Here is a 24,851-nt window from a genome sequence, read left to right as displayed (position 1 = left end):
ACTTTCCACAATGAAAGGTACAGTGGAGAGTTACCTTAAAAAATTAGCATAGCCATTCAAGACAGTACAGTTCCAAGCCTGAAAGATCGCGTTTAGTTCTGTAAGTCTCAAAAAAAATTTGTTAAGGAAAAATCTCTAAACTTTTAGCTACGCGGATTAAATTTACTTTCTCTTACTCTTTTTAATCGACTTTCATCGTTTCAATGCGCTTGAATTTTCAGAGCCGGGCTCTTCCTAATTTGCATGATCCGTAATCGGCCCGTGGGCATTACTTAGCTCTTATTAACCGAGCTGGAGGTCTGTATGGGAGAATCTTGACCGAGGTCGTGAGTACAGACCGAACGCAGTGAGGTCTGTACACACGACCGAGGTTAATAAGATGTTTATTATATGGCAAACAAGAAAACTTTAATTCGTTTAATGTAACTGGTTTGCTGACATTTTGCCAAAGGTGATGAGCTTAACTTAAACCTGCCGAAATCTGCTCGTCCTTTTTACTTTTTTTTTTTTTTGTCATCAGCCTTTTTGGCACTCCCATAAATGATTGACAAGAAAATAAAAGAAAATGGTGAACATTTTTGTATTTCGTTTGCTACTTTTTCAACGCACAATGAAACCGGTCTAGATGCCGGTCTAGATGGGAAGATCTAGACCGCGGTCAATATCGATTTCAGCCGATCAAATTCGTGTATTCTGTAGTTCCGAGTCCTTGTGAGACACAGCCATATAATAAGGCTGCATAATGACCGCTCAGATCACGCTCTTAGCCAATTAGAACGCGCGTTATATCGGCTACAAACCAAAGCCATATAATAATACATGGTTAATGGTAACATAAAAACTATTTTTCACCCGAGATCACAGAGAACACCTTTGGTAAGAAACAGAAAGGTCCTTGATCTGTTGGCCAAATCACTTGGGTTATAAGGCGAAATAAAGCAGAAAGTCTCGAGCGCATCTCATAGGCTTAAGATTGCCCCCCCCTCCCCACCCCCGACAGTCACGTGTACATGTGATGGCAGGGAAGAAAACAGCTAGAACCGAGATCGAAAGTCTTTTTGGTGTAAGCAGGAGGGCTCCTACCAGCAGCATACCCTTGTGTCCCACAAAGGATCTGACTCCACTCCAAGACATACATTTTCAGTTTAAACGAGTGATAACGTAACTAGAGGGAGTTATGGCAGTTGGGCAAGAAATTCATTCATTGGTTACCCCTACATTTTATGTTATGAAAATGGAAGTGGCAAGCCTATTCAACACGTGATTAGTTTTTGGTTGTGAGCAAAAGGTATTTAGACTGTATTTTAGCTTAACCAGAGGAAGGCTGTCAAAACCCCGACAAAGTCAGCTACCTGACCCGACAAACGGAAAGAGAACTTCCGCTGAATTATCAAACTGTTTCAGTTCCTTACCGGCACCTTGTCTTTAAAACCTACGTGAAAGCCTGCAGGTGTTGATTTACAAAGGCGGTAGTCTAAAACAATTCACGGCTACTTTTTCTTCCCTTCACGTTGTAAAGGCTAGTGAGCATCAGTTTTTCTCTTGTAGGGGAACAAAATCTAGCATTTGTTCAGACTACACTTCTGATGAGAAAAACGCCATCACCACTGACCAGACTATAGAGCTTTAAGCTACATTTATTGTCCTTGGTAAAGCACTAAGCAGTGGTACATCGCAAATAGCAAACTGTATGGTTCACATTCGAGAGTGATTCTATTTTACCCGTGAAACAGACTATTAGTGTGCTAAGTGTCAATTAATCAGTGCAAGTGCGTGGTTACAAAAGCAAAGTAGCACCGAAAACGTAACTTCTTTAGGGGATACATTTGCAATCCTACTATCTCTTTCACAGGCTATATTCAATAAGTCTGATCCTACTACTACTGAACACAAAAAGATCTAAAATAATGTGTCAATAATGTGTCCTAATTACCATTATTTAAACTATAATATTTAAAATACTGCATTGTACCTCTTTATAACGTACAAACTAAAATACTTTTTACTCTAATGCCTACTATTAAATGAATTTTAAATGCATTTAAGTATTATAAATGTCTGTGATTACGAATTACTGATAAAGACTCGATTAATTATAAAGTCACTTTGGCGGGACTCAGAAAGTTTCATATTGACATCACGTTGATACAGACACCTCATTGGGAAACTATGGAGTCCATATTAAATAATACACTACCTCTTAAGGAATACAACCAATCAGGAGACTAGAAAGCCATGCTGCATATTAACGGTATATCCACGACCTTAAAGTTTTCCCGCGCAGGTCTTTTTATTGACTTGTAGCTCAGCTCAGATATTGAGAAATCGTTCAAACATGAAATAAAAACCAAACTGTTCCTCCAATTAAAAAGCCATGGGAACAGAAAATCTGATGTATGAGGGGGAAAACTCTACACAGATCTCGAAGAATCTGGCAAACAGTGCCCGAAAACCCAAGAACAGTTAGGAAAATAAATAGAAAAATCTGAAACAAGATTTCTAAACGGGGCAGCTTAGCAGGTAAAGTTGAAAAGCTTCACAAGCTTTCATGTAAGGTTATGTTCATTGAAACTTTACCTTTTTTGTAAGTCTTCAATATTAAATAAGGATGTAGTACATGTCATGACTAGACAAACAAGACAAAAATTTATCTCAAAACACACAGTGAAATGAAGTTGAAATAGTTTTATCATGTTTTCTGGTGCCATATGTGACCGTTAATACCAGACTCGCTACTTGACGTTTCTTTGTATGCACAGTCACCTCAAGCCTTGTGTGTCTACAGAAATCATGGCACTGATGGGATACTTCAGGGCATACCATTCATCTCATGACAATGCATAACTAGTATTGACTGTTCCACTAAAACTTGTAACAAATTAAATGCAGCAGCAGTTAATAATAAATTAATTGTAATAAATTAAATGCAGTATTCTGTTAATATTAAGCAATTACTTTACAAAATACAGTCGAACCTCCAGTTGCGACCACTTCTCCTCAGCAACCAGTTTTCCAAAATACCGAAAGTTTCCAAGTCAAATCACTATATTTGGAACCTCTTGTAAGTGACCACCCTTCATAAGCGACCGCGGCCACTTTTGAAGCTAGAAGTTTGAAATTTTCTTGTTTTTAAACTCCCGTAAGTGACCACTTGATAGAAAATAGAGCAGAAATTGGATAATAAGGTGTTGTAATATTATCGCATTCCTTGGTAGTACAAGAGACAGAAATTTCTCATTGGGAAGTACCGAATTTTTTTCTCGAAATTGACTTTTTACATGAATCAAAAATTTAAAACTTTAGAGAAAACTGCACATACACTGTACTCTATCAGTCTTAAAAGAGACGACCTTATAAAAATGTCTTATAATTACAGACAATTAGAATCACCAGCAATATAATAGGGCTGTCAAATTTAAAGCTAGCAATTTCCAATCCTTATCAGTTGATGTTCAGTTGCCCCTAACATTTAGAAAACATTAAAGATCCAATTTGTAACTATCGTGAGACTCTTACCGTTCTCCTTATTAAGTAGTTTAACAGAGTGACATTCTGAATAAACACATTGGAAAGCATAAATATTTTTGTGGCCACAAAAAGTTATAAGTTGGGTTAGATGAGCGTTAACGCATGGGTAAGTCTCTACAGCTACTAGATGCTAATGAGGCACAATATTGACCCAATATGGTCTAAGCTCTCATAAGCGACCACCTCCCGTTAGCGACCAACTAGGCTTGACATTTTGGGTGGCCGCTTACAGGAGGTTCGACTGTAATTGTAACTAATATTGTAGTCTTACTGTACAAACAGCTGCAAAAGAGTTGAGAAACTTCTCAAACTTGTCCTCACTGTAAAAATAAGCAGATCATTTCCGAGCCCCCTTCCCTTTTCTATTTAGTTGATATAATAAGTTTAAGTACAGTGCTAAAATTCAGACAACACTGATAAGGAAGAGAAAGGACACACTAGGTATCAATGTATAACATTTCTAAAATGATGCTCTTAACCAGTGACTGTGTCAGTTCTCTTTGAAACTGAGTGTACAGTGTAGCTTGGTACTTGTACTGGACAAAATGTACAACATATTCTTGTAAATGTACCTGTGTTTTTGTTTTCTTCCATTGCTGGAAGCACATACATGTACATGCACAGTGTGACTTAATTCCTACAGTGCCTTTAGGCTCCTACTAGAGCAAAGGGTGTCTATGCAGTGTAGTACATGTAAGTTAAAATTGGCAACCTAATTTGCAGCTAATAAGCCCAAGGCCTAAATGCAATTACGTCCACTAGACATGTACATGTACATACATAAATACAATCAAGACTAACCCAGGAAATTCATACAAACATACACCAAAGTAATAGATAAGGCCTCATTCACACTAGCAACATACACAACAACACAAGAAGGATGTTATGTTGTTGTGTTTGCAGTGTGAACATCCTGACGTAATGAAATATAGCAACATAACAGCGTGAACATAACGACATACGGAAAAAACTGATCTTTTCCTTATGCTTTTATGATGATGTTCACATTGCAATGTAAGTATTATGTCGTTCTGTCACTATCTCATTATGTTATTTATGTCATTTCTTCACTACTGTGAACTCATTACCTAGTTTATCTCATCATGTCGCCAATGTGAACTAGGCCTAACCAATATACTGTATCTGAATCGAGCCATATTGACGTTAAGTTTTACATGTAAACTGTGACTGTAAAAGAGTCCTTTTCAATCAGTCCAATTACATGTGGGTTTTCTGAAAATGCTATCCACAGAATCAACATTTCCTATTATAATCAACGTATGCAACAAATTTGTTTTATTTCTTGTTTATAGGCTAGTACAGTTATTTGTTCTTGGTCTTATTTTAAAATACTGGCAAAAATGTCACTCGCAATTAATATAATTTTGGAATGCAGCAAAACCCATCTATATGTATTATTTCAAAGGCTTGTAATATGTATTTAGAGAAGATTAATTAGTTTCTATCTGTATTTATGTTTCCTATACCATTGTAAACCATCTTACGTTAAGTTGTTTTTACTGTAAATAGTGTGCGATGATAAAAAAAAACCGAAAACCGAAGTGAAATATTTGCCAGAAGTTCCATGGAATGCCCTCAAAACTCATGATCTAGTAAAAGAAAATGACTGCAATGATAAACAGCAAAAAGTTGCCAATGATAGAGACTGCTATTGTGCTGGCTCCAGTTGTGTGTGGGTCATTGTCAATAGCCTCCACCATAGGTTTTTCCCTTGGTTGCTTAAAAAAAGCAACCTCTTCAAATCCTTTATGTGTATGTTTTTCCATTCCATTTGTAGTATCATTAGTGTAATGGTAAGCCCACACCATCCATCTACTGCCAGGCTAAAAAGAATGAAAAGCAATGCTTAACGCCAGACATCTTGATCAACAGGGCTCTTAAATTTAACACAACTTTGTGCTTGAGATAAACTACATGTACATGTATAGTTATAAATGGCAACACTCTGTGTTCAATATGGTATGCGTGTGATGAAACAAAGAGCAACTTGATTAGAAGCTTTGGCCATTGTCAAAGATGTGGGGATGAAAATACAAAAATATAAAGGAGAACTTGTAAGCATTCCTGTCTGCTCAGTTTCAAAACCTGTTGGCGCATTGTTTAGATCACACAAGTACCAACAGGCTTTTAGCACGGATTTGAAAATGGGTGTCCAAAATGTACTATAGGGCCTGCTCAAATGAACAATTTACAAGACAACATATCAAAAATAAAACAATTTTCTTTAATAAGTAGCCATCCACAGGACACCTGGACACCCATCTGGGAAAACACCCGAGTACCAATGAAGTAAAAAAGGTGAGTTCTTAAAAAGTACGTTATTGCACAGTCATAATGCATTTTAGCCCTACCAAGTTAATGCTCAAGACTGCTTTTCCCTTGTTAACACATTACAATGAACTGGTAAGTATGGGCATTCAACGATGAACTTAAATTACTCCCTCAGACAGTGTTTTCAAACCAAGCAGGCGACCACCAGAGTTCCACTGCCTACTTGACGATACATTGCCGGCTCCCCCCTTTAGCAATCAGCTTGCAACACCCTAATTTTTCAAAACTTTAAGGTGGCTCTGAAGCCCATGTACAGATTTTTTAAAACTTTGCCAAAAGTTGCATCTCATCATGCTTATTAAAATTTGATAATATAAAACAATTTCACCATGCTGTTTTTGAACTATAAGCCCCTTAAGCTGTAATTAACAGTGATTTTAGAGAGTCATACTGTTGCTATGGTAACCTATTGTGTCACAAAAATGATAACAATGTGTTCACCAATGATTGGGCAGTTTTTTGATACCATGATTGTAGCATCAAGTGATAATGAGTGGTTATACTGACCCATCAAAATCTAACTGCTGGAAACTGTTTTGAGCCACCTCAAGGTCATAATCCTAAGCTTCAATTTAATGTTATAAATGAAAAATGTGAGATTTGGAAATGTTTTAAATGATTTTCTTTTTTACAATTTCATCTCAGACAAACATGTGTTACGAGGATTTATTTAATTTTCATGCCACTCTGTAAAGCAAGATACACTGTAACATGGTGGCTAATATAAATCTTTGCTTCCTTGACTAGTTTTCATTAAATTAACGCAACCTAAGAAAATCAATAAAGTTATACCAATGAAAGATCTATATCTAACTCTGAATGCTTAAAATGGCATTTCCTAGCTTTTATATTGTAGATTAAAAATTTTCTGGGGGAGTGGGGCATTCCCCTAGACCCCTAGAATGAGGGGCTTTGCAGCCCCTAACTTGTCATAGCCGCCTACTTCAAAACATTTTAGAACACCTGCTCAGATATCAAGTTCAGCCCTGCTATGGGAAGCAACTTGGTGAACTGCTAAACTTAGTGCCACAGGAATAGAATGGAATGGAATAGAAGTGCAGAGCAAAACAGAGCAGAATAAAAACGAAACGATTAGAATAGAATTTCTAGGTGCATTGGTGCTAGTATTAGGCACAGTTTTGTTTCCTGGATATACTGCACCTATACATGATCCTCTACACATGTAGTCAAATGCATACAATGACTACTAAACAAAGGAAGTACAATGGTTGTTCCTTTGTTTACCACTACACAAGGACAAATTTCAAGATTGTGCTATACTTTATACTGAAACTTTGCTCATTGGCCATGGTTCGTGTCATTGACAAGTCTTTTAACACAACATAGGAAGAGAGAGCTGGAGAATATTTCATGTTCTGATCTAAGGCTCCAGTCAGGGTATTTTGAGATGATTGGTCTATTTACAAGCTGTACCTACCCCAATGACATTGTCATCAATGTCATCAGTATCTTTCTTCCGATTGAATTCCATAGTTGTCACACCGTCAATTTCAGTTATCTTTGTAACATTCCAGTCTTGCTTTTCATCCACCTCTGGGGCCATATACCCTCTAGTCATACAATCCTTCAAAAAAGAATATCAGGGATTTAATCCTGAGATGAAGACGTTTAGGTTATCCGCTAATGGCTACCAGGCAAATTGGGAAGCAGTAATAACAGTTCCAGAAGCAATTAAATATTTTAAAACCAGAAAAAGCAACCGCTTAAGAAATGTTAACTGTCGATATTTGGTTCTTTTTGTTTTGTAGTGGATGAATTCTCCCAGCTTCGCATACATACATTCACAATCGGTTGTCCCAAAAAACTACAACCACTGACAAAATTATTTGTGATGGAAAATGCCAAAAACATTAACCCATAACCCTTATTACCATAAAACCTTGAATTAGCGCCCCCCCTTCGAATAAGCGCTCCCTTCAAATAAGCGCCCCCCCTCTATCGGCCAAAATTTTTCATTTATAACATAAAAAATTTTTTCTCGAAAACTAAGCGCAAATCAACAAAAACAATTATGCAATGATGCTTTTCATGTCAAAACAAGTCAGTCTGCCAAAATTTAGCTCAATCCTGCAAAAAAATAAAAATCTGCTCAAAATGCCATATAAGCCCTTTTTGCAGGAAAGCCTTTGTTTATTAGTCATGATCAAGATCCCTAACAATATTCTTTGTAAAACTATAGTATTAAAAAGTGTAGTCAAAAGCGAGCTTGTTTTGCTTTTAAAGAGCAAAAGCAGCGCTCACACGCGTCGTAACTAATGAAGAACACTCGAATGAGTTCTGATTGGCTCAGAGTTGAGTGGTTCAGTACACCATATTGTTTTCCAAACGATTTGTAAAAGTGTTGTTTCACGATTTAATGTTGCTTTATTTCAACAGTTTTGTTCTTCATTAATATTCATATTTTTGATTATCCGAACCCTTGATTATCTGGACTATTTCGTCTAGTGCAACAGGTCCAGATAATCAAGGTTCAACTGTTTGCATGAAAGCCCACTTGAAACGTGTCAAGATTACACGGTAAATAACTCATGACAATCTTTTTGTCCTCCACTGGTGAAAAGGCCAAGAGGCAGGTGGAGTTTCATGTGAACTAAACTTTGCGTTGCGATGTATTGAAAGGATTTACAATTTTTTGTGTCAAAATAGCGCTGTGATGTGAGGAGTAAAAGGTTTTTTTGGAGATAATTTTGTTTTTGTGACCTTTCACCTCTATCTGGGTGTTCAATTAGATAGCAGATTATGTTGGAAAGAATACTTTCTACATGAATCAAGTTAATGTCCAATGGCACCAGCAAGGCTAATAAGACAGAACTTTTGGTCCTGTGACAAGAAAGTTAAAACGACTTTCTATGAAACAGTGGTAAGACTCAAACTTGAGTACGCATAGTCAAGCTGAGACTAGCAATACAAAAGAGTGGAAGTTGTACAGAGATCTGCTGCACATTTCTGTACAAGTGATTACCAGCACACTTCAAGTGGCACTGACTGGCACTGGAATCCCTGGAAACGACAAGGAAGTTAGGCTGACTAGTGATGATGTATACAATTATCCACAAACTTGTCAACATGAGTGTGTTTAACTACATGTATCTGCAATTCTCCATGGAAACATGAACCAAAAAAACAGCCATAGGATGCTCTTTAGCTCTAAAAACATTTTTAAATTTTCCTTTTCCCCAAGAACTTCAAGGGACTGGAACCAGCTCTCAGCTGTTAGTGTGATGCCTCATCAACTTTACTAACTCAAGAAAAAAGAAAAGGTGAATACCAAGTGACTTCTGAACTTCAGGCTTCTACATTGAATTATGCACTTTGCTTTGGTATATCACAACATACCAAACCCTAGGATTACAAATTGTATCTGTAACACTTTTTTCATTCCATGTCCAGTCTTTCTAGTTATCTTGGGACATGATCAGTAACAGATGTTTACATCAAAATTCCAAGCTTGATTTGGACACAAGTAAAATAAAATAAAAACAGCATCAAGAAAATGAAACTAACATAAGATGCATGTACTGAGTGGCATGTATCTTACCTAGTTAAGTAAGTTCATAAATGATGCAATGTTCTCCACGTTGGTCTCAAAATCAGTACTTGTAAAATTATCTGTTCCCACATTTGATTATTATGAGTGAATTTTCATACTTCTTCTTCACGGTGGATGCCAAGTAAATGGATTGCTGGGATAAAAACCAGTAATATTGTAGCTAATACACCCTATCAGACGTTCATCCCCATCCTAAATCTGCCCCAGACTGCACTGTACAGACTTGGCGATGAACTTTGTGATTAATACAAGATGGTGAACAAGTGAAGTGAAACAAGGTTTTACTTTCATAATTATGTGATAGGGGTGCTAATCAAAGGAATTTCTCTACTTTTTGAGAGAAACAACTCTTATCAAACAAATTCTGATCAGCAAGGCTGAAGATGTCCACGGTTCCATTCAATCCAGGCTTATAGCCAAGATTTGATGTCTGGACACCCGTCTGGCTAAAAGTCTGGTTCAGTCTGAATCATGGTAATGAGTACTGGAAACAATCATTACCATGAAATCCTCAGGCTTGACCTACTGTAACACAAAGCATTTGGTGCCAAGTCTGTTCCAGGAAATTATGGAGAACGCAGATTGGACAATTTGTAAATTGCAAAACCAGAACATTTTTGTTTAAAATTACTTGGTTTTTCTGTCTGAAGATCAAATACCATCAGGAGGGTTCAATGATCATTTTTATAGAAATCGATCTTTGAATCTCTCACTGCCAAGTATGTAGTTGTTTTTTGAACAACCATACCTGTGAGTCAAGATTTTTACAGTCTAGCAAAGCTGGGGAGACTGTTTTGGTTGTAGCTACATGTACATCAGTGAGACCGTAAGGAATGTGCAGGTGCATTATTTTGTGGAACATTCAAACACATGCAATGACTCTGAACCTGCCTATCACCTAAACAAGAATCCTTTACATTCTTTTAGCTGGCACATACTCTGACAACCCAATCTTTTCACAAGCAAAGAATCCTACAGGGCCTAATGATCCAACAATGGCAACCCAGCATGTAGAAATATTTATGGCATAATTAAAGAAACAATACTCAGTTCTATGCCAGAAACAATCCAGTTCAGCAATTTCCCCCCTTTGAAAAATGTAGACTCCTTCACACTCTAAGGGGCATTATGGGTGATCAGGTCAAATTTACAAAGAAGAAAGGATGTAAAACATACATTGTTCTTTACATTTCTCTTCTGATTTCACATTTGGAGACGAAACCTAAACTGTAGATGGAGAAACCCCTTTTCTAGGTTTACCAGCGTTTTTAAGCTGATCAAGTGATTGTTGTGGGCGTAGGAATTTTTTTTTACAGTTAAATCTCAGCCACTCAAGCCACATCTCTGATACTCTGATAAGCAGGCTAATGCCTACCTCATTCAACTCAAAAACGCTTCATAAATGTAGAAAAGGGGTTTCTCTATTTACAGTAAAAGTTTCTTCTCAAACCTTAAACTCAGAACAGAAATAAGAAGAAAAACTTGTCTTTTGCTGCTTTGTTTCTTCGCTGTGGCTACATGTCCGGCAGCTGGACAGGTTTTTTAAAATACTCTGTGTCCGGCAGTGAGACTTTTTTCATAAAGTAAAACAATGTAAAAAGATCTTTAAGCCAGGCGACCCCAACAGGAATTGAACCTGGGTCGCCAGCATGGCAAGTGATACCCATGACCACTGTGCCATGGCAACCGACCGGCAGCTTTGAAATTTTTTAATTATTTATAGAGTTACTCTTAGCATTATTGAAAGCTAACCGGAGTGCTATTCAGGCTAACCGGAGTGCTTTTTAGGCTAACCCAAGTGCTGAATGACTGAATGTAGACTCCTTCACACTCTAAGGGGCATTATGGGTATCAGGGCAAATTTACAAAGAAGAAAGGCTGTAAAACATACATTTTTCTTTACATTTCCCTTCTGATTTCACATTTGGAGACGAAACCTGCTAACCCGAATGACTGCCGGTCATTTTATAATAGTACAAACATATCATTCAAATTGAAACCCTTATGGCCTTACCTATAATTTTAGTTCTGCAATAGTTTGGACATGATGTCTACCAACTTTGACATATGTTTGATCTTTCTCTGGTATTTTTAAACCAGTAATTTTTTTCATTCCTGTCAGTTTTTCAGTAGAATTTCAGATGCATCAAGAAAGAATTTTCTAGCGGTTTGACAACAAAATTTGGCACAAGCTTTCATTGTAGAACTTTTCTGGCATTGATAGCCATTTAAATGCTTTCGGCAAACAAAACGTGAAAGCTTCATTAAATCTCTGCTTGTGAAGTCTTACATACAAAATCCTATTGTTCTAAAAACATTAAAGGTACTAGTTTTTCCGAGCTTTAATAAAGGAAGTTTCATCAAATATTGGTAGCCTTTGATGAACTATGTATTTCAGTTCCCGCGTTTTAGTTTTGCTCGAATGCTCGTCGGACGATCATGAATTGTACTCTTGAAGAAACAGCTGCTCGAAGGAAAGACAGTATCATACACAAATATAAGCTCACATTTCTGACAAATTCCTTTAGGTCTCAGTCCTCTCTTCCTTTAGGCTTATTTTATCAAGTAACGAAAGTAACAGAGATCATTTTTAAAAGCCATTCATGAGTTCAAGTTCAGCCTAAGACGTGCAACAAATTCAAAACAAAGTGGAAAGGAAATTGTAACCCACAAACCTGCCATTGAAGAAGAGCATCTCAAACAACTCAAAGCCGGTGGTGTTTGTTCGCTTTCTTCTTCACTCTCGCTTTTAAGAAATGTCTGGTTCCATATTGTTCTTTTCTTTTGCCGAAGAGGCCGTGAAGGACAGAGAGTTCAGCCACCAAAAGCTTCAACCATGTGCAGTTTGTTTTCAATTCTTCGGAAAACTGATCCAGAAAAGTTTCGATGTGTCACTTTGTCATATTTTTGAGTGAACATTTTTACGCAGTTTCTCACGCTTTTGACTTCAAATAAGCCGGATGCAATTCCATATCTACTTTCTCAAAAGTCTCAATTTAATGAAAGAAATGGTAAGTGTGCAGTGTGCAACTACTGAGTTATGGATGAATGAATGAATGCTTTATTTAACGTGGATATACGCTTAGCTTGAGAGCTAGTTTACAGGTATTCCACCCAGTAACTAATGAAAACCTAACAACTAAACAACACTAGTATCACAATTCATCAGGTAAAATCACAAATTAAATACTGATTAAAACTATTCAAAACTATTAGTACAATATCACCGCCGCAGTCAAACTACTATCAAAACTAATGTCATAAATTTACTAATCCCCAGAATTTAACGACCTAATTCTGTTTACTATTTCATTGGTGCCTACTTTTATTCTAATGTCATTTGATAGTTCATTCCATTTCTTGGCTGCAAAATATCTCCATGACTTGAGTCCATATTTGGTAGTGTTAACTTTAGGTAAAGATAAAACATATTCTTGGCACCTGAGATTGTACTTAAATGAGCGCAAATTAATAAGATTCCTAATTGCCTGTGGTGCTTTGTTCGATATGCTATTATGTACTGTCAATAACATGTCTTGAATTCTTCGAGATTCCATAGAGGGTAGTCTTATCCTGTCCAAGAGATGCTGATAGGATGCATGTTTATCATTATAGACACATCTCAACGCCCTTTCGTTGACTTTTTCGATTTTTGTAGTGTTTCTTTTTCTGCAGTGGTGCCAAACGTGGTTGCAGTAATAAAAATTTGGTAGTATGAACGAATGATATAACAATTCCTTGGTTTTCAGTGGTAAAATGTTTTTCAGTCTATTAAGGGCATTTATTTGAACACTCACTTTGCAGCAAATACTCTATACTCGATCGTCAAATTTTAGGTTACTGTCATGTACAACCCCCAAGAGGTTAGTCTCTTCTGTAGTCCTAATATCAATATTACCCAATTTAAGGAGTAGCTGTTCTTCTGTTCTGCAAAGGACCATAGCCTGGTACTATTCCGGATTCAGTTTCATGCCATTTTGAATAAACCATGTGGTTGCGTTCGCAAGATCACTATTTAGGTTGTCTTCAACAGCACGTACATTCTTATTGGAACAATGGATATTTGTATCATCCGCATAATTGATAATCCTGCATTGCGTTATTGCATACGCCAAATCATTTATAAAAATATTTAACAATGTACGTCCTAAGACAGAGCCTTGAGGGACTCCTCTTAACACCCTTCCCACATGGAGAAGGCAGTAGTGAGCTTCACTCTTTGATGGTGAGAAGGGAGATAGCTTCGCATTAAAGATAGCGCAATGATCACCTAAGCCATAGAATTTAAGTTTTTGTTGAATTAAGTCATGTGATAGACAGTCAAAGGCTTCACTTAAATCAATGGCTGCTGTGCTGATAATGTTATGATTATCAAGATCTTCCTTCCACTGTTCAGTGAGTGCAAGAAGTGCCGTCAGGCACCCATGATATCTTCTGTATCCAAACATAGAATTATGAAGAATCTTCTCTAAATGAACTGTCAATTGTTGATGAATAAGATGTTCAAAGATCTTGGACATTACTGGAAGAACTGACTGGTCACACATTCTCTTTCTCTGATTGTGACTCCTTTTTATGACATGGTACGATCTCTCCTCATTTCCAGGAGTCAGGGACTGCTCTCGAAGAGATGATAGTGTTAATTAGATGACTAAGACGCTGTGTAATTGATGGAATGGATGCCTTGAATGGATGGAATGGAATGGAATGGATGCACTTGGGAGGTTTGCTAAGCACCCAAGAAGCTAGAGTCGCACTCACCTATCGCCTTGTGCGACTCTTACGCATCTTTCATGCTTAGCAACCTCCCACGTACATCCACAACTTGATAGTTGCACGCTGCATGCTTACCATTTCTTAATTACCAACTTACAAATTTTCGATGGAAAGTGCTACTTTATGCAAATTTATGGCACGTTGTCCAGATGTTCTCACAGATAAGCCGCATCCCCGATTTTTCAGGAAAATTTTGAGTAAAAAGGTGCAGCTTATCCACTGGTGTTTGGCATATTGTAAAGCATTGACTGGAGTGGACTGGAGTGGAGTGGACCGGATTTGTAAAACATGGAGTGGATTTGTAAAAGGTGGATTTCTAAAAGGTGGATTTGTAAAAGGTAGATTTTTAAAACATGGATTTGTAAAAGGTGGATTTGTAAAAGGTGGATTTGTAAAACATGGATTTGTAAAAAATGATAATTTAAAATTAAAGCGCATGATGAGAGCAATACAGAATTTTTTTTTTCGTGCAGATCAAATCGGAAACTGTGCAATAAAAGCTAAAGATTGTGGCACCCAGGGGACAATAAGCGGCAAGAACCTAACGGTATTGAAAGAAAACTGGATGTTATCCTACAACATAATTAGCCAGAAGTTTGTGCAAGCGGCTAACAAAATCAACTGTTATTTAATTCCGTAAATCTTTGCTTTTTTAGTTTGTGCAAAAGGTGGGTTTGTAAACAAGACATTGTCTTAATCAGAAAGAACGCTCAGCAGAAATGTGACCCTCCATATGAAAACACGTCTTATGAAACATGGCAATTTGGGTGAAACCGGGTTTCAAAAGGGTTACCAAAGGGTTTCAAACTCCCAAAACCGGGTTTCCAAAGGGTTTCTAAAGAGTTTCCAAAGGGTTTCCAAAGGGTTTCTAAAGAGTTTCAAAGGGTTTCCAAAGCGTTTCCAAAGGGTTTCATCACTTCTGCTTCAGTAACGACTCGCCTGGGCAAGTCTTCTGTAAGGGCTATGTTGATTCTGAAGAAGTGGAATTTGATTTGCTCAGAGATCCAACAAAACTTCCACCTTGTACACTTCCTCCTATCATTAATCCAGCAGGCCTGGATCTAGAAAGGAAGAGCTATCTGTATAAAGAAATAAGGCAGTTTTGCAAGCCAGATTCTGTAGGTCTGGTGGCGCCAAAACCATGAAACGGTAAACCTTGTTGAAAATGTAAGCTTCATAGTTTACTTAGTTTGCCTAACAACTGGGACTTCAAAATATATCGACAAAATCTTCCAACGAACGTGAAAGCATTTTAAATATCTCAGTAAATTGATATTAATTCTATGTGGGATAAAAAGAAACTTTTCAATTCAAGGCGAGATTATTTCAACAGAAAGCGAAAACAAACATTAAACACTGTGACACGAATTTCATCACGTGTTGGACTCGACAATGCGGTAAACATGCAATGCTGTGTGGATTAACTATTCGTTTGTTTCGTTTTTGACTAGTTGAAAAGGGAATTTATACAACAGTGTTGCTTTGCTAAATGTGCAAATGAGACCTAAACCTTTCAAATGCACTGTAACGAGACTCCTCGAACGTGATTATAATTTCCATAAATCGTGATCTTCACATTGTGATTGTAACGCAACATGTGTTGCCGGTCAGAGCAATAAAACACTCATTCACGTATATCACTAGCAGATTGTTGGCCTGTTCATGATAACTTTACATGGACAGCAAAAATTACTCAAAAGAAGGAACGAAAACCATTCAAACCAAACTAACAATGCCTTCAACAAATTACAGAGTCTAAATAGTTTGTTGGTGGGATCGAAAGCTGACATGTTCCATATTTACTCGCAAGAAAGCAAAAGTTTTGTAACGAGCAAACAGTTTAAGTGGAAAACATAATTTCAAATTCTTCGGGAAGCTTGAGAATTAGTTTAGAGAGAATGTAGGCAGAATTACGCAGCAGCAAACAAAATATTCAAAAGAAAAGGTCGCACCTCACGCAAATATGCAAATGACGCGTGTCGTTGATCTCACATGTAAACGATAACCTATTTGCGTTTACATTCGCAAACGTCTGCAATTTTTGCCACTAAACTTTGGAGAAGTTTTACATGCGTTATATCATTTGATCTTTCCACAACTATAAATAAATCAGTACTGAGTAATGCAGCAAAATAACATTTCTGCAAAAAAAAAAAAAAATTAACATGCAGTGCTGTCACACATTCGCCAGCGAACGCAAACTAGGAAAATATTTTTTTCCCTGACACTTTCAAATCAGGTTTTCAAAGAGTATTCGGAACATTTCGAAGGGGTCTCCGACGTGTTCCACATTCCAAAGAGTTTCAAAGCGTTTCAAAAGGGTTTCAAAAGGGTTTCAAAGCATTTCAAAAGAGTTTCAAAGCGATTCAAAAGGGTTTCCAAAGGGTTTCAAAGCGTTTCAAAGCGTTTCAAAAGGGTTTCAAAGCCTTTCAAAAGGGTTTCGAAAGGGTTTCAAAGCATTTCCAAAGGGTTTCCAAAGGGATTCAAAGCGTTTCAAAAGGGTTTCAAAAGGGTTTCCAAAGGGTTTCAGAGCGACCTCAAACCCCCTAGGAAACGCTTTTGTGGATAAGACGTGTTTTCGTATGGAGGGTCACAAATAGTTAGGAGCTCTCATTAAATTTCACTACAGGCGAGTAGAGCGGAATATGACCAAACTCCACAGGATTAAACAGCTAGAAGTAAAAGCAATGATGAAAAGCTAACTAAGAATAAGGTACATTACACGGTCCTTGAACCGAGAGTTAATGTAAACAAACATGAAGAAGAATTGAAAACATCCAGAAAATTCACGGCTGAAATTTCAGATACAGAAATAACTTTCCTGGATACATGCCTATATAACGGCAAAAGATTTAAGAAGGAATCCATTCTCGACATGCGCACGCACTTCAAACCGACAGAAACTTTCCAATACACACACTTCACCTCCTGCCACCCTCCAGGCGTCAGGAAAGGCTGATCAAAGGCGAAGTCTTAAGACTTCTGAGAACCAACTGCTCAAAAGCTACATTTGAAGAAAACATTACACAATTCAAACGCAGATTACGCAACAGAGGTTATCCAGATAACCGTTTAGAAAACATTCTCTCAGAAATTAAATTTAGCGAAAGAATGTCGGTTCTACAAATAAACAAAAAAATGCGCAAAACAATTAATTTTGCCATTTGTTACAGAATATCACCCATCTGTGCCTAATCTTCAAAACATTCTTATGAGTAAATGGCATTTAAGACAAAATCAGCCTCTGCTAAGGGAGATCTATAAAGACCCTCCCCTGCTTTCATACAGAAAAGGGAAAACTTTGAAAAACATACTTGTTAGAGCAAAGCTTTGAAGGTCAAAGTTTTCCTATCTTGACCAGTAGGAGTTGTGTTTGCCTGTCATCCATTTTTTCATCATTACAAATCCACCTGTTACAAATCCACATTTTACAAATTCACCTTTTACAAATCCACCTTTTACAAACCCAAATTTTACAAATCCACCTTTTACAAATCCATGTTTTACAAATCCACCTTTCACAAATCAACCTTTTACAAATCTACCTTTTACAAATCCACTCCATGTTTTACAAATCCAGTCCACTCCAGGCCATGTTTTACAATATGCCCTGGTGTTTACGGTATATTAATGCTATCAGAATTGATACTGCTAAGGGCGTGTTTTCCCAGGTATTTTGTACAATGTACATGTATTCATAGAGGCGTTTTTACTGCTGTTGACTTTTGGTGCAGCAGTTTCACTCGAACAGTTGACCATCAAATACAAAACAGACAAGTTCAGGGCTCGAAATTGCGACTCGTGATTTGTACGATAAGTAAAGATGACCACAACACAACTTTTGTTCTTAAATCTTTAGATAGGGAAATTATTCAGATCTGGTAGCTAGTAGACACTAAAATAATGTCTGAATATTGCAAGAAAATTGTAAAAATTACTTCGACACGTTAAAACTGCGTTCACCAAGCACCATATCGTTTCAGCGGCCTCTTCCAAAACTGGGATTGCGGGCACACTACAACACCATGCGCTTTTCATTTGCCGCAAGAACAATGGCAGCAGATGTGATCAGTTGTGTAGGAGCCTAGGCCAAGCACGGTGTTGGTTATCAGGGCATGTACTAAAACCCAAAACAACGAAACAAACCAAGCGAAACGAAACCACCGAAACAAGCGAAACGACCGAAATGAGCGAAACGACCAAAACGAGTAAAATAAACAGCCTTGATCTCTAGCACATTACTATGGCAGCCTGATCTCGTACCCAGATCCACACGTGTGACATCGTTACATCTCAAACCTGAAAGATGGATGAGCGCAAGGGTGTCGATGACGACCATGAAGACATGGAGAAAAAGGTGAGTATTTTTCACATTTTGAATGGCATTCTAGCTAAAACAAGAAATGCAATTTCAAAGAAAGGTTTCCTGGTCATATCGTGGATTCTTAGTTGGTGGCGAATCGACAAGGCCGATCCCATGATGTACGAAACACGATCTCAAGAGTATCTGTGAAGAGCTGAGCGCCTAATAAGGAATTACTTTGAGAACTGCAGGAGTCACGAAGGCCTGACGTTAATATGATTAAAGCCTGTCAAGTTGACCTCCTTTTTCTTTAGAGATATATATTAAAGAAAGTCCTGGTTTGCACGAAGAACGCTGCAAAGTCATTCTCGAAAGGACCATTCAATTCGCCACCACCTAAGAATCCATGATATGACCAGAAAACCTTTCTTTGAAATTAGATTTCTTGTTTTAGCTAGAATACCATTCAGAATGTGAAAATACCCACCTTTTTCTTGGTGTCTTCCTGCTCAACACGCTTGCACTCATCCACCTTTCAGGTTTGTGATGTCACCATGTCACACATGTGGCTTAAGAGCACGATCTGGGTACGAGATCTGGCTGCCATAGTAACGTGCTAGAGATCAAGGCTTTTTTTAAACTTTTTTGTTTATTTACTTATTATTTTCCTTGTTTCAGTCGTTTCGCTTGTTTTGGTGGTTTCGTTTCGCTCGCTTTGTTTTGTTGTTTTGGGTTTTAGTACATGCTGTTTATCAGCAGCGAAAGGCGATGAAAATAAAGAACTGCGTTTCGAAGAAATGCGAAAGGACCCGTGTTTGTCTCATTACGAAAACCACGGACATAAAAGTTTTTGTGCTTCGCTCCATTTAAAATAACTTGGAAGAAAACCATCACCTGCAGACCAGAGATATCAGGGAGTTTAAGCAAATCGCTACGGCTGGCTCTGATATGGCTGCGGAAGTAAATTTCCCCCAAAATGAGACACTGCGCATGTACGTTGCTTGCACCCAGCCGTAGCGTGAAATCTGACTACGTGAGTTGCGATGTTTTGCCATAGTGGCTACTACGTCGGGTTTAATTCGCTTCTCTGGCCCTTTTCAACAGACATCTTGGCATTTTAAGAATTCCATTGGATACTATATCCTTTAAACTCAATTTAAGTCAAAGATTGTGTCAAGGTTGCCTTTCATAAGCTTGTAAATCCGTATCCTGAATTTACGGTAAGTTTTGGCAAAGGTGTTGGAATAGCGAAGCGAGTCAAGTGAAATATTCATGTTGAGCACGAGGTTGTTTTTCTTCGGTAAGTTTGCTTTGAGGGTTTAGTGAAGATGTTTTATATCTGGATAACTATACGATGCTATTTTGCTTCTTTGAGTATTGATATATTTGTGTTCTTCACTCGATATTCTTTGAGATAATTGTCTCTGAAATTATATATTTCATCCATCAAATTGTTATCGTACAAAGAGTGTGGCATTCACTTTCGCTCAGAAATAATCTGTTTGTCCTACTGAATAACGGCCATTGTCTTTTGAGCGAAGCCATTTGGCTGTGAGAAACTAAATAAAAGAGATTTTAAACTCCTTAGGTGATGTTTCTTTCATCTTTGTATTTCGCTTTACTCGCTAAACTTAAAATTTGGCAGACCACCGAGATGTACTCTCCCCAGACCTTTTCAGTCACGGCAGCCGTAGTAGTACCAGCCGTAGTAATTTGCTTTAACTCCCATCACCTGAGAACAACGGTAGCTTTATAACAGTTTGTAAGTCTTACTCATACTGTTTTCAAAAGTCTTAGCTTTTCATTTATGACTTTCTTGCATGCAAAGTAATGTACAAAATCATTTTAGTGTTCCCATGTGAGTTATATATAAAATAAGTTGGCGACCAAAATTTACGATCTGGCGACCGTATTGCAAAATATGTTTTAAGCTCTCTAAGTATTGGCTCTGGAGGGACAAAGTGTTTGAAATATTCTGTGAACATGTTGCTTACTTGCACTCTATATTATGATGCCCGGCCTGGCTATTTGATTAGCTCGATTAGAACTGTTTGCAAGTACCGAGAATGTAGCTTCTTGATGGGTCTAATTACCTCATTGACTGATTTGTTACAGGCTTATCACCACGGGTGGATAGGCACATCAAAAACAAAGTCTACAGGCTCCCCTGTCCCCACCCCGATCGCTTTGCTCTCCAAATTCTTCTGTTTCGCGCTCGCCGAAATCTTTTTCCGTCCTTGCCGGGAGCCTGTTCGAAGGCTATGTGATGAGAAAGTGAGCCTGCTCTGATCTCTGCAGTTTTTTTTTATTTCCAGCCCGGAAACCGCAGAAAAGAATAAAGTCAATTGATTTTCACCGGAAGTATGAGCTTTGGCAGCTCAGATTTCTCGGGAAAATTGTAAATCTTTTTCATAACAACATGTAGGCGCAATATCCGTTGTTGATAAAGTTTTGCCGAAGAAAAAGTGTCAAAGTTTATGTCTATTAAGGACACACACTTTGATTCCAAGTGATCTTGCTTTGGCAATCTGGTCTTTGGCGACGCTGGTAAACGGGCAAACGCCTATGTGTTGTTTCGTTGCCTGCTTACAATCACATACGTTTGTAATATTTAACTCTTCCCGTATGCAGTCGGCAACACGACAGGTACGTCTTGAATCATTAACATACTTTCAACTGCTATTTCCTGCTCCCTCTTTAGATTTAAATTTAACCAGAAATAGACTGGACCTTTGTTAAAACATCAATAATACGCACACTCAACTCTTCCTCTGACTCCAAATGTGGACGACTTGTTTTTTATTGTGCGGTAAATTACCGACTCCATGGGGATTTAATCGCTCGTCATCAAACATAGTAGATTGACAGTTTTCTCGCCTTTCCCGCTTTTCGACCAATGGTATTTCACTTCGCTCAGACGATTGACACAGAAATGTAAAAATTACAGAGATCAGGGTGGGCTCACTTTCTTGGCACCTCTTCACTAGCAGCCTGTGAACAGGCTCCCGATCGCTTTGCTCTCCGAATTCTTCTGTTTTGTGCTTGCCGGAATTTTTTTCCGTCCTCGCCGGGAGCCTGTTCGCAGGCTACTTCACTAGACTCCTTCCCGCCGGATCGCTTTGCTTATCGATGCTCGCGCGTGTGACTTAAAGGTGAGCCTGCTCGAGAGCTAGCTGCGAAACTCCACAGCTCTTTTGCAGCTCTCTCATGTGGAGAAACATCAAGAAAAACCTCTGGGACCAGGGTAAACTGTCAACAGACTTGCTCGTAAACAGCTAAATTTGAATCATGTGGTGCCAGAACGACCAAAAGGGGGAATAAACCTATACATCGAGCTCGAGAAACATAAGGTCGATCAGATAGCTGTAAGAAACCAGAGAATGTCTTTTGAGAAACGTATAGCTTTCTCGAAGTAAAGCTACAGTGTCTCCGAGGAAAAACGTACGCAAATCGGATATCCGTGATAAGAATCAATTACAACATACTACTTGCAAAGTGTTCTAATCAAACAGTCGGGCCTAGCATCACAATATAGAATGCAAGTAAGCAACATGTTCACGGTAAATTTCATATTTTGTCCCTGGAAAGCAAATACTTGTATCTTGCAATAGAAACAAGCCAAAACAATGGTATGCATAAACACATGGCAAATTACAGGTGTCAAACTCGACGAAGTGACATGCAGATAACAAAGGAAATCATGCAGACCTGTAAATTCTAAAAATTTGCCATAGCACGGTCTAACGGCTCAACTTGACTTAAAATTCCTCCTTTTAACACAACATGAAATGCCCTTCATAAACATGAGTGAAGCGAAAAAAAAGGTCGAGTGACCGAACAGAGAACGGCAAATGTACAAATGTCACGAACCGTAGAAGTCGTGTAGGCTAGCCATTTTACAAGTTTGTACAAGCCGCAGAATGTCTTACATCCTCACATATGTACGAGTTCCGCTAGCAACTACAGACGTACATAGTATTTTAGAAATACCGGCAACTGATGAGATCCACATGGAGGATCGAAACTATGGTCTTGCCTGAGCTAGGCCGAACAGTGGCAAATACAACACGCAAAACAGTCAACAGACTTGCGCGTAAACAGCTACATTTGGTGCCAGAACGACCAAAAGGAGGAATAAACCTATACATCGAGCTCGAGAAACATGAGCTCGATCAGATAGCTGCAAGAAACATAAGAATTCTTCTGGAGAAACGTGTAGCTTTCTCCAAGCTACGGTGTCTTCGAAGAAAAAACTTACGAAGACAAATATGATATCCGTGAAAAGAATCAACCTCCTGTACTTGCAAACAGTTCTGTAATCACAGCCGGGTCCAGTGTCACAATATAGAATGCAAGTAAGCAACACTTTTATGGTAAATTTCATATTTTGTCCCGCGAAGGGAAAAACTTGGAGACTAAAAAACATATCTTGCAGTAGAAATGAGCCTAAAAAATGCATAAATACATGGCAAATTATTACAAGGTGTCATCGACGAAACGACATGCAGATAACAGCAGAAATCATGCACACCTATGACGTCATGGCTTCTAAAAATTTTGCCATAGCACGGTCTTACGGCTCTACTCTAATAAAATTCCTCCTTATAACACAACATGAAGTACCCTTCATGAACACCAGTGAAGCAACAAAAAGGTTGAGTGACCAAACAGAGAACGGCAAATGTACAAATATATCACGAACAGTAGAAGTCGTGTAGACTAGTCAACCCATTTTACACTGAAATACTGCAAATTATACATTTAATATGTATACAGCTAAATATTTCAGTTAACATTGCCAGATGAAATTTTTAGATGAAAAAAACCCTATGTGAGAAGAACACTAATGATAGGCTATGTATTCATTAAGTTTGGCTTATCACATGAAAAAAAAAAATCTACTAGTTTGTATTTTTGTGTGTGAAGTAGAAGCTTACACAATAAGACCACTAATGGTAGGCTTTGTATTCATTAAATTTGGCTTATCATTTAAGAAAAAAATGATTATACATCTCACAGCTTGTTTTTTTGTGTGAATTAAGTAGAAGTTCTGCGCTTTTACGAGATGTATTTAATTAATAATAAAATAAAATTTTTAAACGTAAAATGAAAGCCTTCCTCTGAATCAATTTTTAATGTGATAAATTTTATATATAAATAGTTTTTCAATAATTGTTTATCAATAATCTTTGAGTATTTTTTAAATTATCTTTATCATTATTATTGTCTCTGAAAAGCTCCCATGGGGAGTTGAATATGAAATTTGTATTGTATTGCAAAATAATTAATAATAACATAATGAATAATAAAAGTAATATTCACTCAGGATAATAATATTCAGTCACTCATTCTGACAAAGAAAGTTTCGTCTAACGTGTAGAACCTACTGCTCCAATGAAACCCTGTTCCTTCTAAATGCCCATAGAAGACAGTTAGGATAAATTTTAAGGTTAGGGTAAGTTTTTAGCATGACTGAATTGAATGAATTGATGAAGGTGAATGAATATCAATCGCAATAGAGCTTGCAATATACAGTAGGATAGAGTCCAGACTCCCTTCCCCCCCCCCCCCCCCCCGCCACCTCTGTCAGGAGACATGTGGCCTCTTACCTAGCCTCCACCTCCGTTAGGAGATCCATGGCCTCTTAAGTAACTCCCCACCTCCCTCAGGAGACCCATGGCCTCTTAAGTAGCCCCCCACCCCTTCATTAGACCCATGGCCTCTTAAGTAGCCCCCCACCTCCTTCAGGAGACCCATGGCCTCTTATATAGCCCTCCCTCCAAAAAGTGGGTCCCTAGCATGTAACATAGTTTTGACCACTTCCCTTAGTCGCCAGCTGCTGGCTCCCGAACGAAGAAGTTAATTTCGAGCCCTGGAGTTTCAAACTAACCTTATAGTAATGGGTATTATTATCAAACATTCCACCAACAATGACATCGTAATCCTGCATTGAGTGTCTATTCCACTGTAAGCTTTCTTCCTTGGGCCACAACAACTTTGATATTCCAAATCCGATCCAGCCAGTCGCGATCACCTCAACTTTAAAATAAAACATTTGTGTTTCATTCTGGAACTTCCAACGGACTGTGTAATTTCCTCTATTAAAGGACGAGAAATTTGAATATTCGATGCCGTAAGAACACGGCAAAACAAGCACCAAACTACAGATTGACAGAAAGCCAAAGTGAAACATTCTTGTAGTTGGGGAAATAACGCCTTGACAAGAAGCTGTAAAGTCCCCCTCAAAGTAGCGCCAATAAAGTGCACCTTACAATCTCACGTGACAAACCATTAAAAGAAAGTACTTCATGTTAATAA

General features: G+C 38.0%; 1 protein-coding gene across 1 annotated transcript; it reads right to left on the bottom strand.

The window, feature by feature from the left end:
- Positions 1 to 1,619: 1,619 nt before the first annotated feature.
- LOC110044294 (DBH-like monooxygenase protein 2 homolog) lies at positions 1,620 to 24,804 on the bottom strand. Its single transcript, XM_020749829.2, has 3 exons — positions 24,424 to 24,804; positions 7,322 to 7,468; positions 1,620 to 5,375 (listed from the first exon to the last, which is right to left on the bottom strand). The coding sequence occupies exons 1-3, from the start codon at positions 24,724 to 24,726 to the stop codon at positions 5,142 to 5,144; spliced, it is 684 nt and encodes a 227-aa protein (XP_020605488.2). The 5' UTR covers positions 24,727 to 24,804; the 3' UTR covers positions 1,620 to 5,141.
- Between the last annotated feature and the right edge of the window lie 47 nt (positions 24,805 to 24,851).

This window comes from Orbicella faveolata, unplaced genomic scaffold, assembly GCF_042242905.1.
Source record: "Orbicella faveolata isolate gen_17 unplaced genomic scaffold, um_ofav_v1 contig_12, whole genome shotgun sequence".
In the NCBI taxonomy this organism is placed as follows: domain Eukaryota; kingdom Metazoa; phylum Cnidaria; class Anthozoa; order Scleractinia; family Merulinidae; genus Orbicella; species Orbicella faveolata.
The sequence above is the reverse complement of the archived record's forward strand: the minus strand, read 5'-3'. Positions and strand labels throughout refer to the sequence as shown.

What these genes read in the sequence shown, in the direction of transcription:
- LOC110044294 (XM_020749829.2), bottom strand. Translation starts at nt 24,726, where the DNA reads ATGTTTCACTTTGGCTTTCTGTCAATCTGTAGTTTGGTGCTTGTTTTG. An exon ending in ATAATACCCATTACTATAAG is followed by an intron (nt 7,469 to 24,423) that starts GTTAGTTTGAAA and finishes TCTTTTTTGAAG; the next exon opens with GATTGTATGACTAGAGGGTA. An exon ending in TTGATGACAATGTCATTGGG is followed by an intron (nt 5,376 to 7,321) that starts GTAGGTACAGCT and finishes CATTCTTTTTAG; the next exon opens with CCTGGCAGTAGATGGATGGT.